This window comes from Ranitomeya variabilis, chromosome 8, assembly GCF_051348905.1.
Source record: "Ranitomeya variabilis isolate aRanVar5 chromosome 8, aRanVar5.hap1, whole genome shotgun sequence".
NCBI classification, from domain to species: Eukaryota; Metazoa; Chordata; class Amphibia; order Anura; family Dendrobatidae; genus Ranitomeya; species Ranitomeya variabilis.
The window spans coordinates 215,108,825-215,136,640 of NC_135239.1; the positions used below are offsets into that span (position 1 = coordinate 215,108,825).

Genomic DNA, 27,816 nt, shown 5'->3' on the forward strand with positions numbered 1-27,816 from the left:
GTTTCTGGGTGCAGACATGTATTTCTAATCCAGAAAAAAACCCTTAAAGCTCCTAGATGTCAGTGTAGAACCTTTACGTGTGCCCCCGCTGTGCGCCTTTATATTACCTGCACCATCTTATGTGTCACCGGGACCGCGTGTAACTTCTACCCCTGACCCCCATTACTGCTCATTCAGGAGACATCTAAACCCTCCGGGTCGTTCACACGATTTCCTTTATCTGAGCGGTCCTATATAATCAGTAATGTCTATGTGATACAAGTGCAGGACTCGCTGATACACTGTAACGAACTGCGGGGCAGGACTAGGTCAGAACAGGATGAAAGCCTCAAAACAAGAAGCTTTTCTGTTCTGTGACAGCAAGCAGAGATCTTGACCATGATTGAAGTGTAACTGAACAATTATTATTTTCCAGGCATTGTGAAGTTTGTCCTTTCTGTACCATAGTTTATGTTACGTGACTTTATTCTCCCCCAAACACTAGGCTGCAGGGCTGTGTCGCTGTCCACGTCAAGCTTCTTTAAAAACTGCTTTTAGCTGCTGCTCAGCTAAATCCATACACTATATTCATACAATTAGAGTACATGACTTCCCCATCTGAGTTCTGGGCCTCTCTGCTCCCACACAGAACAAAGGAAAGTCTCATACAGAATGTTTGCATGCAGTGAACAGATCGTGCTGAGCAGCAGCTGATAGCAGCTTCAAAAGGAACCTGTGGTGTGCATTGAGTCAGCCCCCAGAATGCCATTTGGGAGAGAAGGATCCATGTACTGTAGTCATACAATTAGAGTACAGGACTTCCCCTGTCTGAGCCTCTCTGCTCAGTGAACAGATTGTGCTGAGCAGCAGATGAAAGCAGCTTTTAAAGAAACCTTTGGTCGGCATTGAATCAGCACCACTGTTTTACGTTTGGAAGAGAAGGGAGCAAAATATAGCAGGCAATGAAATGAAAATTGTTTAACTTTGCAATACTTGAAGGATAATAAAAGAAGAGTAAAACATGTACCTTCTCTTTAAGAAGAGTTTAACAAAGTCTATAAGCAAGTTACAGAACTTCCCATTCTGCAGTGGTCGGGCTGTATTTCCTCACAGTCCGGCCATATAGTAGCATTAATTGATCTGGGCTGACAGACATTAATGGGGGTCCAGGTGCCGCTGATTTCTATTATTTTTTTATTAACAAAGCAAAATACATCTTATGCTCTCAGCCCGTATACAGAGTCGCCTTCATAGTATATATTATGTCACCACAGAAACCGCCATATACTCCAGCCCTGCATGTCGTACTACAGCAGAAGGCGAAGATATCATTATAGTGAGGGATTTATCAGGAGATACAATGTAACTTCTCTCCTCTGCCACTAGGGGGCGATCTGGGTACAGTTTTAATATGAGCTGCACACAGGTGTCCCCCTAGTGGTGGATGCAGGCATTGGCTAATGTGTGTGATGGGCCTGGTGCACTAGTAGCATTCATGCTGAGGGTTTCCATGGAGTAACATTGTAGCATTCGATTCAGTCCTGGCTCCATTATTCGCTCCACTCCTTGCGGATGGACAGGTTCCACTCCCAGGTTAGATGATTGTGATTGTCGTCGTCGGTGAAGAACGACTTGTTGTGATAGTTTCCTCGAGCTAATATTCCTTTCGGAGCTTCTTCCACAGGAGTCAGGAACTCGTATTCCTCGGGTCGGGGGCCGTAACTTCCCACCATAAATGTGGCCTTAGCGACTGGACGGAAGAAACGGGAGAAATATCCAGAATGAGAGACACATTGTAACAAATCCTCAGCAATGATACACACAGGTGTGGGGGAGAAAACTGAGACCGTGGTGTTCCCCAACCAGAGGTGCGAGAGGGTCAGCGGTGAAGGGAGCACTGCTCTGCGTCACTCCTGCATTCTGCCATTTACCTTTCACCCCCGCGCGGTATGTGTGCTGCACGTACTTCAGCCCGGACACGATCTCCTTACTCACCTGCAACAGAGAGGAGAAAATCCGCAAAAGGAACATTCACTTCTGCAGCTTCAGAGCTGAACTCTCCCAATTCATTATAACAAGAGATGCCTTTGCACCTACAACAACCGCACTCCTGAAACAGGAGCTGAGCTGCTCGGAGAATGTGCAGAATAGTGAGTGCAGCTCCGGAGTATAATCAGTAATATAATGTATGTACACAGTGACTGCACCAGCAGAATAGTGACTGCAGCTCTGGGGTATAATACAGGGTGTAACTCAGGATCAGTAATGTAATGTATGTACACAGTGACTGCACCAGCAGAATAGTGAGTGCAGCTCTGGAGTATAATACAGGATGTAACTCAGGATCAGTAATGTAATGTATGTACACAGTGACTGCACCAGCAGAATAGTGAGTGCAGCTCTGGAGTATAATACCAGATGTAACTCAGGATCAGTAATGTAATGTATGTACACAGTGACTGCACCAGCAGAATAGTGAGTGCAGCTCTGGAGTATAATACAGGATGTAACTCAGGATCAGTAATGTAATGTATGCACACAGTGACTGCACCAGCAGAATAGTGAGTGCAGCTCTGGAGTATAATAGAGGATGTAACTCCGGATCAGTGATGTAATGTATGTATACAGTGACTGCACCAGCAGAATAGTGAGTGCAGCTCTGGGGTATAATACAGGAGGTAACTCAGGATCAGTAATGTAATGTATGTACACAGTGACTGCACCAGCAGAATAGTGAGTGCAGCTCTAGGGTATAATACAGGATATATATTGGAATAACTGGTATAATTATGTATAATCAAAGACATACTGATAGGGAATTTACATTGTGAGCCCCATCGGGGACAGAGATGATAATGTGTTCAAACTGTAAAGCGCTGTGGAATATGTTGGCGCTATATAAATAAAAGATTGTCATTATTATTATTAGAATTTCTCACTTTGAAGCAGATTTTCACTTTGTATTCCACACCTTCTTTCAGAGCAAACGCTTCTTTTTTCAGGGTCGTTATGTCTCCTGTGACATCAGAAAAGCAGTGATACGTCCATGAAAAGCTGTAGTAAATACAATGTCACTTTTATTGAATAATATAAACCCATAATAATCATCGTCATTAGTTACCAGTGAGATCCATTGTGATGGGTCCGGGCGCTGCGTCGCAGACTAATGTGAGGCGAGTCACTGTCACATTTGGAGCATTTGGGTCTGAAAAATATTAAATTACAGGACACGAGAATCAGTGGGGGAAAGGCTGTTATCTTCGGCGATGCCAGGAGCACGGGGCGCAGCTGACAACCTCTGACACATGATGGGCAGGCAGGTTGTCAGCAGTGATAGGTGGAATGTTAGAGATGACTGGTGGGGTCAGAGTCTCATGGAATTGGGGGCTTCGGTGGGATATTACTATCAGTGCCTTCTGCTCCCTCCAGTCTGCAGACAGTGAACTGTGCAGTGAGTTCAGCTCTGCAGCACCTCTTGATTACAGAAACTCTTGCGAAACTTTCCATCTGCTTTTTTTTTGTTGTAAGACATTTCCTGATTGCTGCCGCAGCTCATTACAGTCTTGTCTCTATAAAACCACTTCCTCTTGAGCTGCAGAACATCGCGCCCTCGCTGCCTGTACGGTGTGAGACCTAAATACAGATTACGACAAACTGGTAGAATCTGTGACTATGGCTCTGCTCATACTGAGCTCCCTGGTTCATGATTACAATGCCAGAACTACAGTGAAGACTGACACACAGTTTCACTCTACATTAAAGGATAGATGCATGTGCCGGTCAGGGTGTCCGGAGAGCTGGGTGACGACCACTGCGGACCCTGAAGGTGAACATCAGTGGTTGTCGCCCTCTTCAGCCACTTGTGTAGTCGCCATACCTGTGACTACCGGCCCTGCTCCAAGTAGTGACTTCTTGTACTTTTCTAAACTTTCATCGTCCTTATCCAGCTCCTGGATTTCTTGAAGAGACTTTTGGGGCGGAGGTTTGTAATTTAGTTTCCCGTCTAACTCATCATCATCCTCCAGGTCATGAACGACTGCCGCCTGCTCCGACATCGTGATCTGGGGGTAAGAAATGAAATACATCAATGGTAGATAATTCTATAAATGTATCAAACAATCAGATAAATACAATAAGTAACTGAAAGGTGCAATAAATGAGCAAAGGATGAATCCGGCCTCCAGTTACTATTCTGCTCTGCAGCTTTCTGACTAAGTAACAAAAGAACAATAGAAATGTCAGTAACATCAGTAACATTTGTATCATTTGTAACAGTTTATTACGTGTCATTTGTATCACAAGAAGAATAAATAAATAAATAAATATGAAAACAAGAAATGATCCCAGCAGGACGGCGGCAGGTTCAGGTCTTTAATAATAATAATTTTATGTAGCGCCAACATATTTCGCAGCACTTTACATTATAGAGGGGACGGTGAGCAGAGGAGAATGATGAGCGTTATATTATAGTCCGAACGACAGCAGGTGGGGGCTGTGGAATACCCTGATCATCCGCACCTAGTGTCACTGTTATTGGAGACAGCAGGTGTCGGATGATGGGGGTAACAGTCCCAATAGCCCCCACCTGCTGTCGTTCGGACTTTAATATAACGCTCATCCTTCTCCTCTGCTCACCGGCACAGCAGGGGAGAATGACAGCCGACTTCAGCACCAGCCCCCGGGGAACAGCCCTTACAGTAGAGCTTCTTCCCCGGCGGCTGTCCATGTCACATGGAGGACATCAATGTGTGTTCTCCGTGTGCACATGTGCGGGGCCGTGATGACGGCAAAAAACAGACATGTCAGCGTGTTTTGCCCACGGACACACGGTCTGTGGAAACACACTGACATGTGCATAAACCCCTCCATCTGAATGTGTCTACAAGTGTATGTGTCTCCGGTACGTGTGAAAGGGGCCTAAGGCACAGGATCACCATGGATTCCCTTACACTGAGGCACAGGATCACCACGGATTCCCTTACACTGAGGCACATGATCACTATGGATTCCCTTACACTGAGGCACAGGATCACCACGGATTCCCTTACACTGAGGCACAGGATCACTATGGATTCCCTTACACTGAGGCACAGGATCACCATGGATTCCCTTACACTGAGGCACAGGATCACTATGGATTCCCTTACACTGAGGCACAGGATCACTATGGATTCCCTTACACTGAGGCACAAGATCACCATGGATTCACTTACACTGAGGCACAGGATCACCATGGATTCCCTTACACTGAGGCACAGGATCACTATGGATTCCTACACTGAGGCACAGGATTATCATGGATTCCATTACACTGAGGCACAGGATCACCATGGATTCACTTAGACTGAGGCACAGGATCACGATGATTCCCTTACACTGAGGCACATGATCACCATGGATTCCCTTACACTGAGGCACAGGATCACTATGGATTCCCTTACACTGAGGCACAGGATCACTATGGATTCCCTTACACTGAGGCACAGGATCACTATGGATTCCCTTACACTGAGGCACAAGATCACCATGGATTCACTTACACTGAGGCACAGGATCACCATAGATTCCCTTACACTGAGGCACAGGATCACTATGGATTCCTACACTGAGGCACAGGATTATCATGGATTCCATTACACTGAGGCACAGGATCACCATGGATTCACTTAGACTGAGGCACAGGATCACGATGATTCCCTTACACTGAGGCACATGATCACCATGGATTCCCTTACACTGAGGCACAGGATCACTATGGATTCCCTTACACTGAGGCAGAGGATTATCATGGATTCCGTTACACTGAGGGACAGGATCACCATGGATTCACTTACACTGAGGCACAGGATCACCATGGATTCCCTTACACTGAGGCACAGGATCACCATGGATTCCCTTACATTGGGGCACAGGATCACTATGGATTCCCTTACATTGGGGCACAGGATCACCATGGATTCCCTTACATTGGGGCACAGGATCACTATGGATTCCCTTACATTGGGGCACAGGATCACCATGGATTCCCTTACATTGGGGCACAGGATCACCATGGATTCCCTTACATTCGGGCACAGGATCACTATGGATTCCCTTATATTGGGGCACAGGATCACCATGGATTCCCTTACATTGGGGCAAAGGATCACTATGGATTCCCTTACATTGGGGCAAAGGATCACTATGGATTCCCTTACATTGGGGCACAAGATCACCATGGATGCCCTTACAATCGGGCACAGGATCACTATGGATTCCCTTACATTGGGGCACAGGATCACTATGACTTCCCCAGTTTGATATTTCATGACTCGAAGCCTTAAAAGGAAACTGTATTGAGACGTTAGCAGGAGACTAGAGACCACAAATGTGCGGCTGCGCGAGGAAGTCGACGCCACAAGACGCCACGTGTCACTGCTGCCGCTGACTCTATATGAGGGGCCGCTCCTGACAATGGCGGCCAGGCTCGGACTGGCCCACAGGGTAACAGGGGAATCCCCCGGGGGCCCTGTGCAGACCTGGGCCCCCAACCCCCCTGTATGGGCAGCACTTGGCATAATTCACTGGATTCTCTGTACAGAAAAAAGCAGAATCTCATCATTCATTAACCAAACTATCCAGTGTATTAATCAATAGAGTGATAGGTACATTTGTGACCCAGGGTCATGTAATATTTGTATGCAGGTGAAAAGTGGCCCCCAAAGTCAATGTTACTGGTGGGCCCTTGGCATCCCAGTCCGACACTGATGGCGGCTCAGACGCCGCCCTGCCCCCACTTGCTGGAATCAGAATCACACGTTGCATCACACGGGCCGCGGTCCACAGAATGGTAATACTCTGTGCCGGCTCGGCTCGGATTCCCCCATTCTCCTGTCCCACAGTTATTGCTTCCACCGCTGGTCCCGTAGGCAGAGGCGGGGGGCGCCGGGCACAGGGGGGGCGCCGGGCACGTGGGGGGGGGGCGATGGGCACAGGGGGGTGCTGGGCACAGGGGGGGGGGGGGCGCTGGGCACGAGGGGGGGTGCTGGGCACGGGGGGCGACGTGGCACCAGTGTCTCCGGCCTCGTGAGCTGTGACTTTACCCTGCTCTTTTCTTAGCTCTGGTTGATCCTTTAAGTGGATCATGGACATATGTGAGAATTACCCGGCGCGGCCAGAACATCCCGCAGAGCACAACAACAACAAGTCCATGGTGATCTGCAGCTCTAATCCCCCGAGGATACAACTGAGATACATTGTATCCAGCATCGCTGCCGTCACTGCTCCCAGCCTCCTCACTGCGGGGTCACCGGCCCTTTAAGGGGCAAAACTGCCTGAGATGTTAGGAAACTGCATGAACTGCAATTCCTCTATTTCTGGGCCGGGCCACAGCTCTGCTACTAGAACCTCTAGGTCCAGGAAGACTCAGGCTGGGTTCTCACGTTGCATTTTACAGAACCAAGAAAAGTTCTGATCTGTCAGAAATCTGCACCGGTGATTTTTTTTCCTGTGTTTTTGAAATCTGCGTTGTGTCAATTCTTTCAGCGTTTTGGCTGCAGATTTCACCAATATTACTGAGTGGGAAAAACGCAGCAAAAATTGACCTATTTTATGCAGCAATTTTCCTGCCAAGAGAAGCAGAAATTTCTGCAGCAAATACCTCACGTGCGCACAGAGGCCTGCAGCCTCCTGGACACAGACCACATAAAACAGAAAGGGAAGGGATGCAGAATGTGACCCCCAGAGCCAGAGTCCCCCCCCCCCGTGACCCCCAGAGCCAGGGTCCCCACACAGTCCTCACCAAGACCCCCAGAGCCAGAGTCCCCCCGCAGTCCTCACCGTGACCACCAGAGCCAGAACCCCCCCGCAGTCCTCACCGTGACCCCCCAGAGCCAGAGTCCCCCCGCAGTCCTCACCGTGACCCCCAGAGTCCCCCCGCAGTCCTCACCGTGACCCCCAGAGCCAGAGTCCCCCCGCAGTCCTCACCGTGACCACCAGAGCCAGAACCCCCCCGCAGTCCTCACCGTGACCCCCAGAGCCAGAGTCCCCCCGCAGTCCTCACCGTGACCCGCAGAGTCCCCCCGCAGTCCTCACCGTGACCCCCAGAGCCAGAGTCCCCCCGCAGTCCTCACCGTGACCACCAGAGCCAGAACCCCCCCGCAGTCCTCACCGTGACCCCCAGAGCCAGAGTCCCCCCGCAGTCCTCACCGTGACCCCCAGAGTCCCCCCGCAGTCCTCACCGTGACCCCCAGAGCCAGAGTCCCCCCGCAGTCCTCACCGTGACCCCCAGAGCCAGAGTCCCCCCGCAGTCCTCACCGTGACCCCCAGAGCCAGAGTCCCCCCACAGTCCTCACCGTGACCCCCAGAGCCAGAGTCCCCCCGCAGTCCTCACCGTGACCCCCAGAGTCCCCCCGCAGTCCTCACCGTGACCCCCAGAGCCAGAGTCCCCCCGCCAGTCCTCACCGTGACCCCCAGAGCCAGAGTCCCCCCGCAGTCCTCACCGTGACCCCCAGAGTCCCCCCGCAGTCCTCACCGTGACCCCCAGAGCCAGAGTCCCCCCGCCAGTCCTCACCGTGACCCCCAGAGCCAGAGTCCCCCCGCAGTCCTCACCGTGACCCCCAGAGTCCCCCCACAGTCCTCACCGTGACCCCCAGAGCCAGAGTCCCCCCGCAGTCCTCACCGTGACCCCCAGTATCCCGCACCTCTGCATCCATAGACAGAGCGCAGACACCAGCAGGCGAGGGCGACTGCAGTGTAAAGTATGGGGGGGTCACAAAGCCGGACGATGCAGAAACTGCGCCAAACTCATCCCAGCGCGGCACATGGGGAAAGATTTCCTCCGGCTTTTTGCTAGAAACATTGGATTATTTTTTTTCACCTGCCAAATTTGACAGATCTGCGGATTATGACTCCCATCAGCTTCGCCTTCTTTTCTGGACAATTTTCAGGAGCACAAAGTTTGGCCTCAAATATATTAACAAAAATGTGAGTGCAGCTCTGGTAGTGACTGGAGCATACGGCTACGTGCACACCTTGCGGATTTGACTGTGGATTTTCTGTGCAGATTCAGCATTTCTTGGCAGAAAACACAGGTCAGAATCTGCGCCTTTTTTTGGCCTGTGCACACGTCGCAGATTTTTGTGCAGATTTCTATTATGAAATGAGTGCAGAAACGCAGCAGATCCGCACAAAGACGTGACACGCTCCTTTATTTAGCATTGTACTGTAAATCACCTGCGGATCTGCAGAGTTTCTGCACGGAAAAAAAAGCTGCAGCTTTGCAGGAAATCCGCATGGTGTGCACACAGCCTAAAGCTTGGGGGACGCAGCACATTCGTGCACAACGCCGCACTCCCAGCACTGTGAGGCACAATGTCAGAGGATGATGGGAGTGATTGTCCGGGTCTCTGGCTGAACCAGTAACATTTTCTGGTAAGAAGGAGGTGACGGCAGGGGTTTGGCTGCAGGTATTGCTGAGACCTGTAGTCCCCACCACCTGACAGTGAGCAGCCTGTTGGCCTCTGACCCCAGTGTCCCCCGGCCATGGCCGCCATCCCCCTCCCCCGGTCAGAAGCCGCCATCCCCCTCCCCCGGTCAGAAGCCGCTTACCAGCCCCGTCCTCCGCTCCGGACACAAAGCGCCTTAATCTGGTGACTGCGCCGACAGTTAGAAAAGGAAGGAAAACGAGGGCGACAAGTGCGAGAGCGACGCACAGGAAGCGCTGACACAACCCCCCATGGCGGAGAGCACACTGGGGGGAGTAGTGCCGGCACCCTGGGGGGAGTAGTGCCGGCACCCTGGGGGGAGTAGTGCCGGCACCCTGGGGGGAGTAGTGCCGGCACCGTGGGGGGAGTAGTGCCGGCACCCTGGGGGGAGTAGTGCCGGCACCCTGGGGGGAGTAGTGCCGGCACCCTGGGGGGAGTAGTGTCGGCACCATGGGGGGAGTAGTGCCGGCACCATGGGGGGAGTAGTGTCAGCACCATGGGGGGAGTAGTGCCGGCACCCTGGGGGGAGTAGTGCCGGCACCATGGGGGAGTAGTTCCAGCACCCTGGGGGGAGTAGTGCCGGCACCATGGGGGAAGTAATACCGGCACCATGGGGGGAGTGGTGCCGGCACCATGGGGGGAGTAGTGCCGGCACCATGGGGGGAGTAGTGCCAGCACCCTGGGGGGAGTAGTGCCAGCACCATGGGGGGAGTAGTGCCGGCACCATGGGGGAAGTAATACCGGCACCATGGGGGGAGTAGTGCCAGCACCATGGGGGGAGTAGTGCCGGCACCATGGGGGGAGTAGTGCCGGCACCCTGGGGGAAGTAGTGCCGGCACCCTGGGGGGAGTAGTGCCGGCACCCTGGGGGGAGTAGTGCCAGCACCATGGGGGAGTAGTTCCAGCACCCTGGGGGGAGTAGTGCCGGCACCATGGGGGAAGTAATACTGGCACCATGGGGGGAGTAGTGCCGGCACCATGGGGGGAGTAGTGCCAGCACCATGGGGGGAGTAGTGCCGGCACCATGGGGGGAGTAGTGTCGGCACCCTGGGGGGAGTAGTGCCGGCACCCTGGGGGGAGTAGTGCCGGCACCATGGGGGAAGTAATACCGGCACCTTGGGGGGAGTGGTGCCGGCACCATGGGGGGAGTAGTGTCGGCACCCTGGGGGGAGAACTGCCGGCACCATGGGGGGAGTAGTGCCGGCACCATGGGGGGAGTAGTGCTGGCACCATGGGGGGAGTAGTGTCGGCACCCTGGGGGGAGTAGTGTCGGCACCCTGGGGGGAGAACTGCTGGCACCATGGGGGGAGTAGTGCCAGCACCATGGGGGAGTAGTTCCAGCACCCTGGGGGGAGTAGTGCCGGCACCCTGGGGGGAGTAGTGCCAGCACCCTGGGGGGAGTAGTGCCGGCACCATGGGGGAAGTAATACCGGCACCATGGGGGGAGTGGTGCCGGCACCATGGGGGGAGTAGTGCCGGCACCATGGGGGGAGTAGTGCCGGCACCATGGGGGGAGTAGTGTCGGCACCCTGGGGGGAGAACTGCCGGCACCATGGGGGGAGTAGTGCCCGCACCATGGGGGGAGTAGTGCCGGCACCATGGGGGGGAGTAGTGTCGGCACCATGGGGGGAGTAGTGTCGACACCATGAGGGGAGTAGTGCAGGCACCATGGGGGGAGTAATGCTGGCACCCTGGGGGGAGTACTGCCAGCACCATGGGGGGAGTAATGCTGGCACCCTGGGGGGAGTACTGCCCGCACCATGGGGGGAGTAATGCTGGCACCATGGGGGGAGTAGTGCCCGCACCATGGGGGGAGTAGTGTCAGCACCATGGGGGGAGTAGTGCCGGCACCATGGGGGGAGTAGTGCAGGCACCATGGGGGGAGTAGTGCCAGCACCATGGGGGGAGTAGTACCTGAATACTGGGGAGAGTGTAACAGGCCAGATTAACTCCCCGCCTAGAATATACCCGTGGGCCAGGTTATACCCCTCCAGGCCAGAATATAGCTCAGCTGCTGTAGATCAGATTTTTCACGCTTTTGAGAACCATTGAGTGTGTACTCAATCACGGGGCGCCAGGCAAGACACGGGGGGCAGAGACAGCGAACGGGGTCCCAGGCAGCGCACAGGGCCCTAGGCAGTACAAAGGGGCCCCAGGCAGCAAATAGCGGCCCCTGGCAGCACATGGGGCCCCAGGCAGCACCCGTGTGCTGTCTGGTGCCCCTTGTGCTGCCTGGGACCCCGTTCGCTGTCTCTGCCCCCCTGTGCGCTGCCTGGGGCCCCTGTGTGCTGCCTGGGGACCCGTTATTAAGTATATCACTCAATGGTTCTCAAAAGCGTGAAAAATCTGATCTACAGCAGCTGAGCTATATTCTGGCCTAGGCCACTTTAACCCCGGGTATATTCTGGGTGCGGGGGTTGATCTGGCCTGTTACACCGGCACCATGGGGTACTAGGGGACAGTATCACACAAGAGAGGATTAGATACACGGCTCAGCAGACAGTATCACACAGGTTAGGATTAGATACACGGCTCAGCAGACAGTATCACACAGGTTAGGATTAGATACACGGCTCAGCAGACAGTATCACACATGATAGGATTAGATACACGGCTCAGCAGACAGTATCACACAGGAGGGGATTAGATACACGGCTCAGCAGATAGTATCACACAGGAGAGGATTAGATACACAGCTCAGCAGACAGTATCACACAGGAGAGGATTAGATACACGGCTCAGCAGACAGTATCACACAGGATAGGATTAGATACACGGCTCAGCAGTCAGCATCACACAGGAGGGGATTAGGTACACAGCTCAGCAGACAGTATCACACAGGGTAGGATTAGATACACGGCTCAGCAGTCAGCATCACACAGGAGGGGATTAGGTACACAGCTCAGCAGTCAGTATCACACAGGAGAGGATTAGATACACGGCTCAGCAGACAGAATCACACAGGATAGGATTAGATACACGGCTCAGCAGACAGTATCACATAGTATAGGATTAGATACACGGCTCAGCAGTCAGTATCACACAGGATAGGATTATATACATGGCTCAGCAGTCAGTATCACACAGGAGAGGATTAGATACACGGCTCAGCAGACAGTATCACACAGGATAGGATTAGATACACGGGTCAGCAGACAGTATCACACAGGATAGGATTAGATACACGGCTCAGCAGACAGTATCACATAGGATAGGATTAGATACACAGCTCAGCAGTCAGTATCACACAGGATAGGATTAGATACACGGCTCAGCAGTCAGTATCACACAGGAGAGGATTAGATACACGGCTCAGCAGACATCACACAGGAGAGGATTAGATACACGGCTCAGCAGACAGTATCACACAGGATAGGATTAGATACACGGCTCAGCAGACAGTATCACACAGGAGAGGATTAGATACACAGCTCAGCAGTCAGTATCACACAGGAGAGGATTAGATACATAGCTCAGCAGTCAGTATCACACAGGATAGGATTAGATACACAGCTCAGCAGTCAGTATTACACAGGATAGGATTAGATACACGGCTCAGCAGACAGTATCACACAAGATAGTATTAGATACACAGCTCAGCAGACAGTATCACACAGGAGAGGATTAGATACACGGCTCAGCAGACATTATCACACAGGAGAGGATTAGATACACGGCTCAGCAGACAGTATCACACAGGAGAGGATTAGATACACGGCTCAGCAGACAGTATCACACAGGAGAGGATTAGATACACAGCTCAGCAGACAGTATCACATAGGAGAGGATTAGATACACAGCTCAGCAGACAGTATCACACAGGATAGGATTAGATACACAGCTCAGCAGTCAGTATCACACAGGATAAGATTAGATACACGGCTCAGCAGACAGTATCACACAGGAGAGGATTAGATACACAGCTCAGCAGACAGTATCACATAGGAGAGGATTAGATACACAGCTCAGCAGACAGTATCACACAGGATAGGATTAGATACACAGCTCAGCAGACAGTATCACACAGGATAAGATTAGATACACGGCTCAGCAGACAGTACCACCCAGGAGAGGATTAGATACACAGCTCAGCAGACAGTATCACACAGGAGAGGATTAGATGCACGGCTCAGCAGACAATATCACATAGGAGAGGATTAGATACACAGCTCAGCAGACAGTATCACACAGGAGAGGATTAGATACACAGTTCAGCAGTCAGTATCACACAGGAGAGGATTAGATACACGGCTCAGCAGTCAGTATCACACAGGATAGGATTAGATACACAGCTCAGCAGACAGTATCACATAGGAGAGGATTAGATACACAGCTCAGCAGACAGTATCACACAGGATAGGATTAGATACACAGCTCAGCAGACAGTATCACACAGGATAAGATTAGATACACGGCTCAGCAGACAGTATCACACAGGAGAGGATTAGATACACAGCTCAGCAGACAGTATCACATAGGAGAGGATTAGATACACAGCTCAGCAGACAGTATCACACAGGATAGGATTAGATACACAGCTCAGCAGACAGTATCACACAGGATAAGATTAGATACACGGCTCAGCAGACAGTACCACCCAGGAGAGGATTAGATACACAGCTCAGCAGACAGTATCACATAGGATAGGATTAGATGCACGGCTCAGCAGTCAGTATCACACAGGATAGGATTAGATACACAGCTCAGCAGAAAGTATCACATAGGATAGGATTAGATGCACAGCTCAGCAGTCAGTATCACACAGGAGAGGATTAGATACACGGCTCAGCAGACAGTATCACACAGGAGAGGATTAGATACAGAGTTCTGGAGACATCACATGTGGTAGTCGATGACACAGGGGTTAGGAAGCAGCAGATCTGTAGCAATGATTTCATCATATAGTAACATGTGATGATGGGGGTTGTAGTTGCAGTATCGGCCGTTGGGCCTTATCGTGTTGTTATCATGCAGCGATCAGGAGTTTCTGGTTGATTTCTTTTTGCTGTCGTCTTCGTCTCTCGTGATCTGGAGATAATATCGTGATCCACGAGGTTCGATCACATCTGATCTGCGGCTAATGAGGAACCGATGAGTGCGATCCTGCGGAGACTGGAGGGGGCTGACAATAACAATAATAATAATAATAATAATAATAATAATAATGTCATCGCTGTGATCTCCTGTACATTATTCCTGTCTAACAGGAACCTCTGACATCAGCATCAGTTGCCGATTTGTCTTTGTCTCATTCTCGCCCCATTATAATGTAATATCCCTTACTGAGGAGCGATCTCTGGATCTCTGCGGTCCGAATCTCCCATTGCTCCGACCTGCATGAAAAGTGAGACAGATTTCATAAAATGTTTATAGACGCTGTTCCTTTAAATATTACAGGACGAGTCAGTGAGGTCATAATGAGTCCTGCCACATTTCACCAATATTTCAATTCCTCCTCTCTATTTTCCAGCTCTTTACTTGCTGTCAGTGACTAGAAACTTTCTTGTTTCCATGTAGTCATGTCAGGACAGCTGATGGGTTGTTACAATGTATCAGTGTAGAGCAGAGTTCAGGACAAGGAGGGGATTTATAATATTGATGTTTTTGGCTCATAGATTACAATGTAATAAACACTCAGGAGTGACTTTTCTGCTTCTAAGGCTGTGTTCACACTTTGTGTCTTTGCAGCGTTTTTTGCTGCTTTTTTATACACGTTTTAAGCTGCATTTTACCAGCAAAGTCTATGAGATTTCAGAAATCTCGCGCACACACAATGTTTTTTTTTCCGTGACTGATTTGGAAAACTGCTGCTTTTTTGTAAACTGCTGAATGTCACTTCTTGCAGCATTTTTTCTGCATATTTGCAGTGATGTTTTTCGCCCATAGTAAACAATGTGTAAGTGCAAAAATGCAACAGATAACACAGGTATCACTTTTTGATGCATTTTTGATGCAAAAACCTTTAGGAATTTGCATCATGATTCTTTTTGGAGGGCAATAAACCTTACCAGCATGCACAAGAGACAACAAAAACGCAGCAAGGAAACCTGCTTTTTTTTGTAGCAGCTTCAAGTAGGTTTTGCCTGCAGAAAAAAACCGCAGCAAAAATGTAACGTGTGAACATAGCTTTAATGTTAACTACATTGTTTCCATTCACTGGCAGCAAGCAGATTTTTTGAATCCCATTAGTAGGCAGCAGCAGAAGGATTGTGGCGGCTTCTGCTTCGCTGATGTCATCAGAAGATAGTTAATATGGAGATGTCGGGGAATTGCCATTTAGGCGGTTTCCTCCCTTTTTCTGCACACATCACCTACCTACAATTCCAGGGTGTTGTTGATGTAGGGGGTCACATACTTTTGCGCTAGTGGGGGTATACAACACAGCGTCTCTGCCCATCAAAGGTCACGAAGCTCCTTATTATCTAATTGGCTGCTGGCGATAATCTCGGGATAATCGGCTCAATGTCCGCATGGTATATCTGCGGGATCAGCCGGTGGAGCAGCAGGAGTAGCGGTGTGCAGCGCGTGGAGCAGCGCGTGGAGCAGCGTGAGTATCAGCGGCGGCGGAGGGGATCGCACCGATTAGATTAGGAGTTACCGGAGAAATATAAAACCTGTCATATATCAAGATCCGAGATCTGGCGACTGAGGATCATGTGACCGGCGCAGATCGATCTCCCCGATATTCACTGGTTATTGATTACAAGGATTTGAGGAATAATCATCTATTGGATGTAGAAAACCCTGGAAATCATCCAGAGATCGGTTGTAGATCTGCAGAGAGCGACTGTAGGACAAGAAGCAGCCACTGAGCGTAACTCCGAGGAATAGAATATACCGTAATGTAATACAATGTAACGTAACAGAGCAAAATGTAAATTAATACAGCATAGTATAATGTAGCAATATTGCGTCATGTAGCCTCAGAGTTTTACTTTAATCGTATGAACATATACTTTAACATCATATAAGAATAAATAACAAACAATAAACAGTGATTGAAAAGAACAAAGGAACAAAAACCTCATAGACTAGTATAACCTGATGTAACATCTTATTTTATATACTAATACAATGTACTACATGTGTCCTAATATAGCAGTAGAATCTGGCAATACGATATAATATACCATAACATGATGCAAAGAAGTGTAATAATATATATTATAACTGAACATGACACAATGTATTTGCATGTAGAAAGCAGTAATATATCATATATTATTATTATTTATTTATGTAGCACCATTGATTCCATGGTGCTGTACATGAGAAGGGGTTACATACAAGTTACAGATATGACTTACAGCAAACAAACAATGACAGACTGATACAGAGGGGCGAGGACCCTGCCCTTGGGGGCTTACATTCTACAGGATTATAGGGAAGGAGACAATAGGTTGAGGGTTGCGGCAGCTCCGATAGTGATGAGGCGGTAGCTTCGGTAGTGGTGAGGCGGTAGCTTCGGTAGTGGTGAGGAGGCAGCGGGGTCAGTGCAGGCTGTAGCTTTCCTGAAGAGGTGGGTTTTCAGGTTCCGTCTGAAGGATCTGAATGTGGTTGATAGTCGGACGTGTTGGGGTACTGAATTCCAGAGGATGGGGGATATTCGGGAGAAGTCTTGGAGGCGGTTGGGTGAGGAGCGAATAAGTGTGGAGGAGAGAAGGAGGTCTTGGGAGGACCGGAGATTACGTGAGGGAAGATATCGGGAGATTAGTTCAGAGATATATGGAGGAGACAGGTTATGGACGGCTTTGTAGGTCAGTATTAGTAATTTGAACTGGATACACTGAGGGAATGGGAGCCAGTGAAGAGATTTGTAGAGGGGGAAGCGGAGGAGTAGCGAGGAGAGAGATAGATTAGTTCGGCAGCAGAGATAAGGATGGACTGGAGAGGTGCAAGGGTGTTAGCAGGGAGGCCACAGAGGAGGATGTTGCAGTAGTCAAGGCGGGAGATGATGAGGGCATGCACAAGCATTTTAGCAGATTGACGGTTGAGGAAAGGATGGATTCTGGAGATATTTTTGAACTGGAGGCGACAGGAGGTGGAAAGAGCTTGGATGTGCGGTTTGAAGGATAGGGCAGAGTCAAGGGATACTCCGAGGCAGCGGACTTCCGGTACGGGGGAAAGCATGATGTCCTTTACTGCGATAGATAGGTCAGGTAAGGAAGATCTATGGGATGGAGGAAAGATGATTCAAATTTGTCCACATTGAGCTTGAGGAAGAGAGAGGAGAAGGAGGATATGGCTGATAGACACTCTGGGATTCTGGACAGCAGAGAGGTGACATCTGGGCCAGAGAGGTAGATCTGAGCGTCATCAGCATAGAGGTGGTACTGGAAGCCATGGGACTTTATGAGTTGTCCCAGGCCAAGTGTATAGATTGAGAAGAGAAGGGGTCCTAGGACAGAGCCTTGGGGGACTCCAACAGAGAGGGGGCGAGATGAGGAGGTAGTGTGTGAGTGGGAGACGCTGAATGTGCGGTTGGAAAGGTACGAGGCAATCCAGGATAGGGCGAGGTCTTTGATGCCAAAGGAGGAGAGGATCTGTAGTATTATATAATAATGTAGCATAAAGTAATGTAGCCTCATAAAATGTAACCCCACATTTCACAATATTATATGTTATGAAGCAATATCAGAATATTTATGTCACGTTACATAATATACACAAGGCTATATCAGTCATTGGAGACACAAATTGTACAGTCCTGGCCAAAAGTTCTGAGCCTGACACAGATTTTAGTTTCCACATTTTGCCTCTTGAGTGTTTTTGCTCTTTATTCACTGTTTCTATGGTTACTGATGGACAATTATAAACATTCTGCATCTTGTTACATTTTATTGACAAATCCATGAAGTTCCTGTGATGCCTCAATATTCCCAGTGCTGCCCCTTATTCCCCACACTCCTGCCCCTTATTCCCCACACTCCTGCCCCTTATTCTCCACACTCCTGCCCCTTATTCTCCGCACTCCTGACCCTTATTCTCCGCACTCCTGACCCTTATTCTCCGCACTCCTGACCCTTATTCCTAGCACTCCTGCCCCTTATTCTCCACTCTCCTGCCCCTTATTCTCCACACTCCTGCCCCTTATCCTCCACACTCCTGCCCCTTATTCTCCACACTCCCGCCCCTTATTCTCCACACTCCTGCCCCTTATCCTCCACACTCCTGCCCCTTATTCTCCACACTCCCGCCCCTTATTCTCCACACTCCTGCCCCTTATTCTCCGCACTCCCGCCACTTATTCTCCGCACTCCTGCCCCTTATTCTCCGCACTCCTGACCTTTATTCCTAGCACTCCTGCCCCTTATTCTCCACTCTCCTGCCCCTTATTCTCCACACTCCTGCCCCTTATCCTCCACACTCCTGCCCCTTATTCTCCACACTCCCGCCCCTTATTCTCCGCACTCCTGCCCCTTATTCTCCGCACTCCTGCCCCTTATTCCCCAGAATCCTGCCCCTTATTCTCCACACTCCTGACCCTTATTCTCCGCACTTCTGCCCCTTATTCTCCACACTCCTGACCCTTATTCTCCGCACTTGTGCCCCTTATTCTCCACACTCCTGACCCTTATTCTCCGCACTTCTGCCCCTTATTCTCCACACTCCTGACCCTTATTCTCCGCACTCCTGCCCCTTATTCTCCGCACTCCTGCCCCTTATTCTCCACACTCCTGCCCCTTATTCTCCGCACTCCTGCCCCTTATTCTCCGCACTTCTGCCCCTTATTCTCCACACTCCTGACCCTTATTCTCCGCACTTGTGCCCCTTAATCTCCACACTCCTGACCCTTATTCTCCGCACTTCTGCCCCTTATTCTCCACACTCCTGACCCTTATTCTCCGCACTCCTGCCCCTTATTCTCCGCACTCCTGCCCCTTATTCTCCACACTCCTGACCCTTATTCTCCACACTCCTGACCCTTATTCTCCGCACTCCTGCCCCTTATTCTCCACACTCCTGCCCCCTTATTCTCCACACTCCTGCCTCTTATTCTCCTCACTCCTGCCCCTTATTCTCCAGACTTCTGCCCCTTATTCTCCACACTCCCGCCCCTTATTCTCCACACTCCTGCCCCTTATTCTCCACACTCCTGCCCCTTATCCTCCACACTCCTGCCCCTTATTCTCCACACTCCCGCCCCTTATTCTCCACACTCCTGCCCCTTATCCTCCACACTCCTGCCCCTTATTCTCCACACTCCCGCCCCTTATTCTCCACACTCCCGCCCCTTATTCTCCGCACTCCCGCCACTTATTCTCCGCACTCCTGCCCCTTATTCTCCGCACTCCTGACCTTTATTCCTAGCACTCCTGCCCCTTATTCTCCACTCTCCTGCCCCTTATTCTCCACACTCCTGCCCCTTATCCTCCACACTCCTGCCCCTTATTCTCCACACTCCCGCCCCTTATTCTCCGCACTCCTGTCCCTTATTCTCCGCACTCCTGCCCCTTATTCCCCAGAATCCTGCCCCTTATTCTCCACACTCCTGACCCTTATTCTCCGCACTTCTGCCCCTTATTCTCCACACTCCTGACCCTTATTCTCCGCACTTGTGCCCCTTATTCTCCACACTCCTGACCCTTATTCTCCGCACTTCTGCCCCTTATTCTCCACACTCCTGACCCTTATTCTCCGCACTCCTGCCCCTTATTCTCCGCACTCCTGCCCCTTATTCTCCACACTCCTGCCCCTTATTCTCCGCACTCCTGCCCCTTATTCTCCGCACTTCTGCCCCTTATTCTCCACACTCCTGACCCTTATTCTCCGCACTTGTGCCCCTTAATCTCCACACTCCTGACCCTTATTCTCCGCACTTCTGCCCCTTATTCTCCACACTCCTGACCCTTATTCTCCGCACTCCTGCCCCTTATTCTCCGCACTCCTGCCCCTTATTCTCCACACTCCTGACCCTTATTCTCCACACTCCTGACCCTTATTCTCCGCACTCCTGCCCCTTATTCTCCACACTCCTGCCCCCTTATTCTCCACACTCCTGCCTCTTATTCTCCTCACTCCTGCCCCTTATTCTCCAGACTTCTGCCCCTTATTCTCCACACTCCCGCCCCTTATTCTCCACACTCCTGCCTAAGGGGCAGAAGTGTGGAGAATAAGGGGCAGGAGTGCGGAGAATAAAGGGCGGGAGTCTGGAGAATAGGGGGCAGGAGTGTGGAGAATAAGGGGCAGGAGTGTGGAGAATAAGGGGCAGGAGTGTGGAGAATGAGGGGCAGGAGTGTGGAGAATAAGGGTCAGGAGTGTGGAGAATAAGGGTCAGGAGTGTGGAGAATAAGGGGCAGGAGTGCGGAGAATAAGGGACAGGAGTGTGGAGAATAAGGGGCAGGAGTGTGGAGAATAAGGGGCAGGAGTGTGGAGAATAAGGGGCAGGAGTGCGGAGAATAAGGGGCTGGAGTGTGGAGAATAACTGGGAATATTGAGGTGTCACAGGAACTTCATGGATTTGTCAATAAAATGTAACAACATACGGAATGTTTATAATTGTCCGTCAGTAACCATAGAAACAGCGATTACAGAGCTAAAACACTGAAGAGGCAAAATCTGAAAACCAAAACTTGTGTCAGTCTCAGACCTTTTGCCTTTCAGGTGTTTATTACTGAGGTTATAAAGGGACTGATCATTTTTATAGCAGATTGCTAAGATTTTCCTGTTGGATGATAACAGAGAGCAGCAGCAGAACAAGGAATCACCTGCAGTTGTAGTTACCTGAGAGGAAATAATGAGATTGTGGCTGTGAACTCATTAGCGCTCTAATAATACACGTGGTCCTATGTGAGGGTCTGTGAACCCCCTTGTCTAATAGAAGGAAGGGAGCGAATAAATAACAGATATTGTATCAAGCTTTTCTTTTTGGGGATTTCTTTTCTCCTCTCTTCCATGATGACTGATCTCAGAGATATTTTTCTATTTTTCTCGTTGCTGCCTGAGATCAGATATTGCAGTTTGGTTTCTCCTGTGTTTTACTTTGGACTCAGGGTTATATGTCTGTTACATCAGGAGGATTGTGAGGGGCAAACACCGAGAGGAGGGGGCTTCACCGCAACCAAAATAGTCCGCACCGTGATGGTGATGAGCGCAGCCCCTCATCCACTTACCGCCGGCGTTATCTCTGCTGCTGAGCACAATTAACGGTGATACAAGAGCTTAAAATTATCCCGCAAAGTCCAAAAGCCGCTTCACCGATGATCCAGGGCGATAATTGGATCTAACGAAGTCATGACCATTAACCAGAGGGGCAATTAGTCAAGAGCATTTCCAGAAAGTTCTGGTCCTGCTTAATGTATTTAAGGCATGTGTGATACTGTCTGCTGAGCCGTGTATCTAATCTTATCCTGTGTGATACTGACTGCTGAGCCGTGTATCTAATCTTATCATGTGTGATACTGACTGCTGAGCTGTGTATCTAATCCTCTCCTGTGTGACATTGTCTGCTGAGCTGTGTATCTAATCCTCTCCTGTGTGATACTGTCTGCTGAGCCGTGTATCTAATCCTCTCCTGTGTGATACTGCTGAGCCGTGTACCTAATCCTCTCCTGTGTGATACTGTCTGCTGAGCCGTGTATCTAATCCTCTCCTGTGTGATACTGCTGAGCTGTGTATCTAATCCTCTCCTGTGTGATACTGTCTGCTGAGCCGTGTATCTAATCCTCTCCTGTGTGATACTGACTGCTGAGCTGTGTATCTAATCCTCTCCTGTGTGATACTGACTGCTGAGCCATGTATCTAATCCTCTCCTGTGTGATACTGCTGAGCAGTGTATCTAATCCTCTCCTGTGTGATACTGACTGCTGAGCTGTGTATCTAATCCTCTCCTGTGTGATACTGTCTGCTGAGCCGTGTATCTAATCCTCTCCTGTGTGATACTGCTGAGCTGTGTATCTAATCCTCTCCTGTGTGATACTGACTGCTGAGCTGTGTATCTAATCCTCTCCTGTGTGATACTGTCTGCTGAGCTGTGTATCTAATCCTCTCCTGTGTGATGCTGTCCGCTGAGCTGTGTATCTAATCCTCTCCTGTGATACTGTCTGCTGAGCCGTGTATCTAATCCTCTCCTGTGTGATACTGCTGAGCTGTGTATCTAATCCTCTCCTGTGTGATACTGACTGCTGAGCTGTGTATCTAATCCTCTCCTGTGTGATACTGTCTGCTGAGCTGTGTATCTAATCCTCTCCTGTGTGATGCTGTCCGCTGAGCTGTGTATCTAATCCTCTCCTGGGTGATACTGTCTGCTGAGCTGTGTATCTAATCCTCTCCTGTGTGATACTGCTGAGCCGTGTATCTAATCCTCTCCTGTGTGATACTGACTGCTGAGCTGTGTATCTAATCCTCTCCTGTGTGATACTGCTGAGCCGTGTATCTAATCCTCTCCTGTGTGATACTGCTGAGCCGTGTATCTAATCCTCTCCTGTGTGATGCTGTCCGCTGAGCTGTGTAGCTGTGGATATCATACATGGTGCTGGTTCTTCTGTGATCTTTAGTGATTGGATCTTCTGAATACTATTTAGTCTGTATTTTGCAGAATGTATCAGACATCTGTTAGTACATGGAAACCACCAAGTAGGCTGACCAGTGACTGCTGCTGCGGGCCGAGCTTCTGTTTATTCCCTGACTTTCTAGCACAGGTCATTACTATAGGACAATCTCATTAATCTTATATAGGGCGTATGTTTCCAGTTTTATGTAAATTGCGATCAATGTATAAAAGTTCTACAACTTCATGATTTACTTTACGCTTCACTGTTTCAAGCTCTTTGTTGGTGTCAGAGAAGCAGAGATCCTGTATAGAGCAGAATGATACATTGTATCCGGTGCTCTGTGATTGGACTCCAGACTGATACATTGTAACAAACCTGCAGGGAGTCTTGTGCTTCTGATGTGTTGTCTCACAGAGCATTGTGTGGCTTGGATTCTGCTGTAGTCACTGCTCAGCTGGCAGGAGGACTGAGCACCTTTGTTAAGGCTGCCGTCACACGCTCAGTATTTGGTCAGTATTTTACATCAGTATTTGAAGCCAAAACCAGGAGTGGGTGATAAATACAGAAGTGGTGCATATGTTTCTATTATACTTTTTGTCTGATTGTCCCACTCCTGGTTTTGGCTACAAATACTGATGGAATATACTGACCAAATACTGAATGTGTGACAGCAGCCTTATACTCAGGGCTTTACATTACTCACCTAAAACCTTGGAGGTTCCCTGCCCTGGAGGCAGAGTCACACAGTAACAGCAGCTTGTTGACGGTCTCCATATATTAACAGTTCTTCCAAAATGCAGCAAAGACAAAATAAAAAACGTTTGCAGAGTCAGGTGGGAGCAATGAAGGAAGCTGGGATCAAGAGAACAAAAATCTCAGTGCATTTATGCAGTCAGTGCTCCTTGCTGGAGATCGGTCATTATCAGCTCTGTGGCGCCACCTTGTGTTTAGTGGAGAGAATGCAGCCTGGACAGAGCTCAGGACCACCCTCTGCATGTAGCTATGTCCCCTGTGTGATTGTGCCATGCAATCACCATAAACCTGTCCACTGTGTAGAGGAAAACAGCATCAAATGGAGGAGCTTGGTAAAATAGCTAAAGGGAGTTTCTCGTGCTCGTAAATGTTTAAAACTTCTAAGTGCATGGAAAAACAAATTAGCGATTTATCTCATTATAAACCCTCTCCACTCTCAGAAATAGAGGGATTTTTAAAGGGAACCTGTCACCCCCAAAATCGAGGGTGAGGTAAGCCCGCCGGCATCAGGGGCTTATCTCCAGCATTCTGTAATGCATTCTGTAATGCTGTAGATAGGCCCCGATGTACCCTTAAAGATGAGAATAGGAGGTTAGATTATACTCACCCAGGGGCGGTCCGGTCCTCCCTTCTTCATACGATGACGTCCTCTTCTTGTCTTAGCGCTGCGGCTCCGGCGATGCCCTGTTGAGGGCAGAGCACAGTACTGCAGTGCGCAGGCGCTGGGCCTCTCTGACCTTTCCCGGCGCCTGCGCACTGTAGTACTTTGCTCTGCCCTCAACAGGACATCGCCGGAGCCGCAGCGCGAAGAAAAGAAGAGGACGTCATCGCATGAAGATGGGAGGCCCCGGACCGGACCGCGATGCCCATCTGACGGGACCGGGACCGCCCCTGGGTGAGTATAATCTAACCTCCTTTTCTCATCTTTCAGGATACATTACAGAATGCTGTAGATATTCCCCTGATGCCAGTCGGCTTAGCTCACCATCGATTTTGGGGGTGACAGGTTCCCTTTAATGCTATAGTCTACAGCTCGTTACCTAGGTTACCGACCGCCTCTGCAGTCACAGCATCTAAAGCAAGCTGTTTGCTATACAAGGAGCTGCCCAGATCTTTGGATCCAGCCAGTCTCTTTATCTCTGGGCTCCCCCGATGCTGCAGTTTGGGCCACGGACTCATCCATTTTGGCCACGGTGAATCTTCAGGGGCGCTCAGAGGTAGTGGAGCGCTGCGCTCCTGCAGAACAAACTCCTGGGCCTGAGGAATAAAGACAAGAGCCAGTGGTGACATCACAGAAGGGTACATGGATACAATGTAGCAAAGCTTCGCTTTCTGGATGTAATTAACCCTATGTTCTGTCTTAGGTTCCTGAGAGTGGAGTACAACACTGACGGACATGAATTCCAGCTCACCAGCATCCAGCGCCTTGGCCCCTGCAAACAGCAATAATACTGGGCCCACCACACCTCGTAAGGGACCCCCCAAATTCAAACAGAGGCAGACCCGTCAGTTCAAGAGCAAACCACCAAAGAAAGGAATAAAAGGGTGAGTCCATGTTAGACCACGATGAATATGGACGGTGATCACCTAATGCACATAGACCTGCGGCTCCCCAGATGCTGTACAACTACAACTCCCAGCATGCCCCATGTGGAGAGAGCCACAGGATAGTAACCTCTGACCTGCTGATCGGGTCAGATCCTCCCTGAGCCACGTATGGACCTTTGCCCAGAAGCCTGGACGCCCGTCTGTTCCATCCTCTAATGATTCTATCCTGTGTAGGAGGTGGGAAATGAAAGGGGGGCACCTGCGACCTCTGACACAGGATAAGGGGGGCAGCGCTACCATTCGCGCCCTGCACTATGAACGCTACCTTTGTAGAGGTTTAGCCCAGAGTGTTCCTTTATATGTGACAAGAGCTTAGTTTACAGGATGGAGTTTTAATGCTGGGTGGGAACATTTATCTGCAGAAGTGGGGAACTAAACCCTCACTGAGATAAGCCCCCCACACTGCTACAATGTAGGGATGTCCACAGACCCTGCCGGACGAGGCCATGGAGTGCCCCTCTGATCCTGCGATCTGTCCCCATGTCTGGGGTGGAATGATCTGAGTTTGCTTTTGTCTCGCAGGTTCGGAGATGATATTCCTGGAATGGAAGGACTCGGAACAGGTGAGGAACCTTGTGCTCCACTTCTAGATACTGAGCCCCCGGCTGGCTTTTTTGTGGGGGCAGATTGGCCGTAGACCCCCCAGTCCCACAGTCCTGTATATAGATACCTTACGGAATATTACAGGGATTGTGATCCCACCTGGGCTGCCGTGTGGCTGCTCCTATGTCCTCAGCACCTTCTTCTAGTAGAAGTGATGATCCCGGGGCTTGGAAGGTTTGATAACGTCTTCTTCTCTCCCGCAGACATCACTGTCATCTGCCCATGGGAGGCCTTCAGTCACCTGGAGCTACACGAGCTCGCTCAGTTTGGTATCATCTAACGTTTCCTCCATCACAATCTCCAGGAGAAGACGAACAAGAAACAATAAGTAACGTCTACCGCCCCCCGACACCCCACGTCACCCGCTGCGCCCGCGGCAGCCGCCCCTTGTGACTGTGTCACCTGGAGAAACGTTCAGTCCTCAAGATGGATCTTACCATAAATAAATAGATGGACCCTATTATCGATGAACTGATGCGCCGGCATCGCTGATAGACGTCACATTATGTCGCGGTCTCGCGCCGGACACGATAATGTTTTAGAAATGTTTCCTTTTTGTTATAGAAAATGAAGTTTTAGCAAAAAGCAGCAGAGAATATCCAGCGTCTTGTGTCATTAGTGAGGCTGCGGAGACGGCGAGCACCAGGGACAGAAGTCGGCCAGAAGCTACATTGTAACAAAGAAAGAAACTGGAGTAAACAAAACAAGATAATGAAGCAATATAAGAGCAAAGCACAAACCAGTAATAATGACAGGACGACGTAGATTTGTAGGAAAAGGCCATCACTATTGGAGATCTGCAATCATTGGGCCCCGCTGGAGCTTTTGCATCAGGGCCCACAAGCTTCATGTTGCGCCACTTCTCATTGCTGTTGGTCGTCTCCGCAGGGGACAGGTTGTAGAGCAGGAGGAGCGGATCGATAGATTGTTCTGTCGGAAAAGATTCAGTAGCAATTATAATTGATTGATACAAATCTCTGCTCCCTCTGAGCTCAAGAGTCCGGGGGGCGGAGACAATGATTGAGCATCTTCTCTGTCATCTCCGCCTCTCAAACTCCTGAGCTCAGAGGAAGAAGAGATTTAGATCTATCTATTATGAGTTTTACTGAATCTTTTCCTAGAGAATGAAATATCGATCCACTCTTCCTGGGCTGTAACCAGCTGCCTGCAGGAAAGGGCTGTATGTGAGCTGATCCCTAAAATTCTGTGTTCCCTACATTAGATATGATTAATAGACTTTATGATCCATTGATCCCAATGTGATTTCCTATAGAAATTATATTTTTTTTCATTATAAAGAATGCAGTTTTTACAAGAAGGGCAGAGAATATCCAGTCCAGCTTATTGCACAATATAATAGTGATAGGTGCATTGATTATATGGGGAAATGAAATCATAATAAATAATATTCTGATCATTGTAACAGCTATAATGTGACGATGATGTAATATCGGTATAATGAACCCCGTCTCACTTTTGGCCACTGGAACTTTATCCCATAGATCAAAAAGTAAAGACCGCGATGTTCCTTCTGTGAATTTGTTCCACTGGTTACAATAGATTGGTCACCGGACCTGCAGCCATGAAATTATCTCCATGTAAGAAATAATTTGAATTGATTGCAGAGCTGTGTCTCCATGGTTACAGACTACAAACATCACGTAGTCAGACCCTGCTATAGGAGAATCCCACTAAATTGCCATAATTAATATGATCGAAGATCAGAGAGAACTGCGGACACTGAAGTCTGTCTCTAGGAATCGCTGCAGGTTCCTCTTCACTTCAAATTGTTACTAAATCTTTCATTTGCGGCTTCTGTTAAACTATTCTTTCTAAGAAACACAATTATGACAATAAAATAAATTGATGCTATTGGTGTCACTGACTGAAAGAAGCTTTGTCTTCATTATTGGATAG

General features: G+C 49.6%; 2 protein-coding genes across 3 annotated transcripts; one reads left to right on the plus strand and one right to left on the minus strand.

The window, feature by feature from the left end:
- Positions 1 to 1,156: 1,156 nt before the first annotated feature.
- ARHGDIB (Rho GDP dissociation inhibitor beta) lies at positions 1,157 to 9,719 on the minus strand. Its single transcript, XM_077276954.1, has 6 exons — positions 9,568 to 9,719; positions 3,857 to 4,040; positions 3,101 to 3,184; positions 2,919 to 2,995; positions 1,911 to 1,974; positions 1,157 to 1,729 (listed from the first exon to the last, which is right to left on the minus strand). The coding sequence occupies exons 2-6, from the start codon at positions 4,032 to 4,034 to the stop codon at positions 1,530 to 1,532; spliced, it is 603 nt and encodes a 200-aa protein (XP_077133069.1). The 5' UTR covers positions 4,035 to 4,040; positions 9,568 to 9,719; the 3' UTR covers positions 1,157 to 1,529.
- Positions 9,302 to 27,803, plus strand: PDE6H (phosphodiesterase 6H). 2 transcript variants are annotated; one of them, XM_077276956.1, is made up of 4 exons: positions 9,302 to 9,390; positions 25,053 to 25,233; positions 25,819 to 25,859; positions 26,103 to 27,803. In XM_077276956.1, exons 2-4 carry the CDS (start codon positions 25,085 to 25,087, stop codon positions 26,177 to 26,179), a joined length of 267 nt encoding a protein of 88 aa, XP_077133071.1. In that variant the 5' UTR covers positions 9,302 to 9,390; positions 25,053 to 25,084; the 3' UTR covers positions 26,180 to 27,803. The 2 variants fall into 2 exon arrangements, with proteins under 2 accessions (XP_077133071.1, XP_077133070.1); XM_077276955.1 differs by lacking the exon at positions 9,302 to 9,390 and adding an exon at positions 15,812 to 15,989.
- Positions 27,804 to 27,816: the final 13 nt, after the last annotated feature.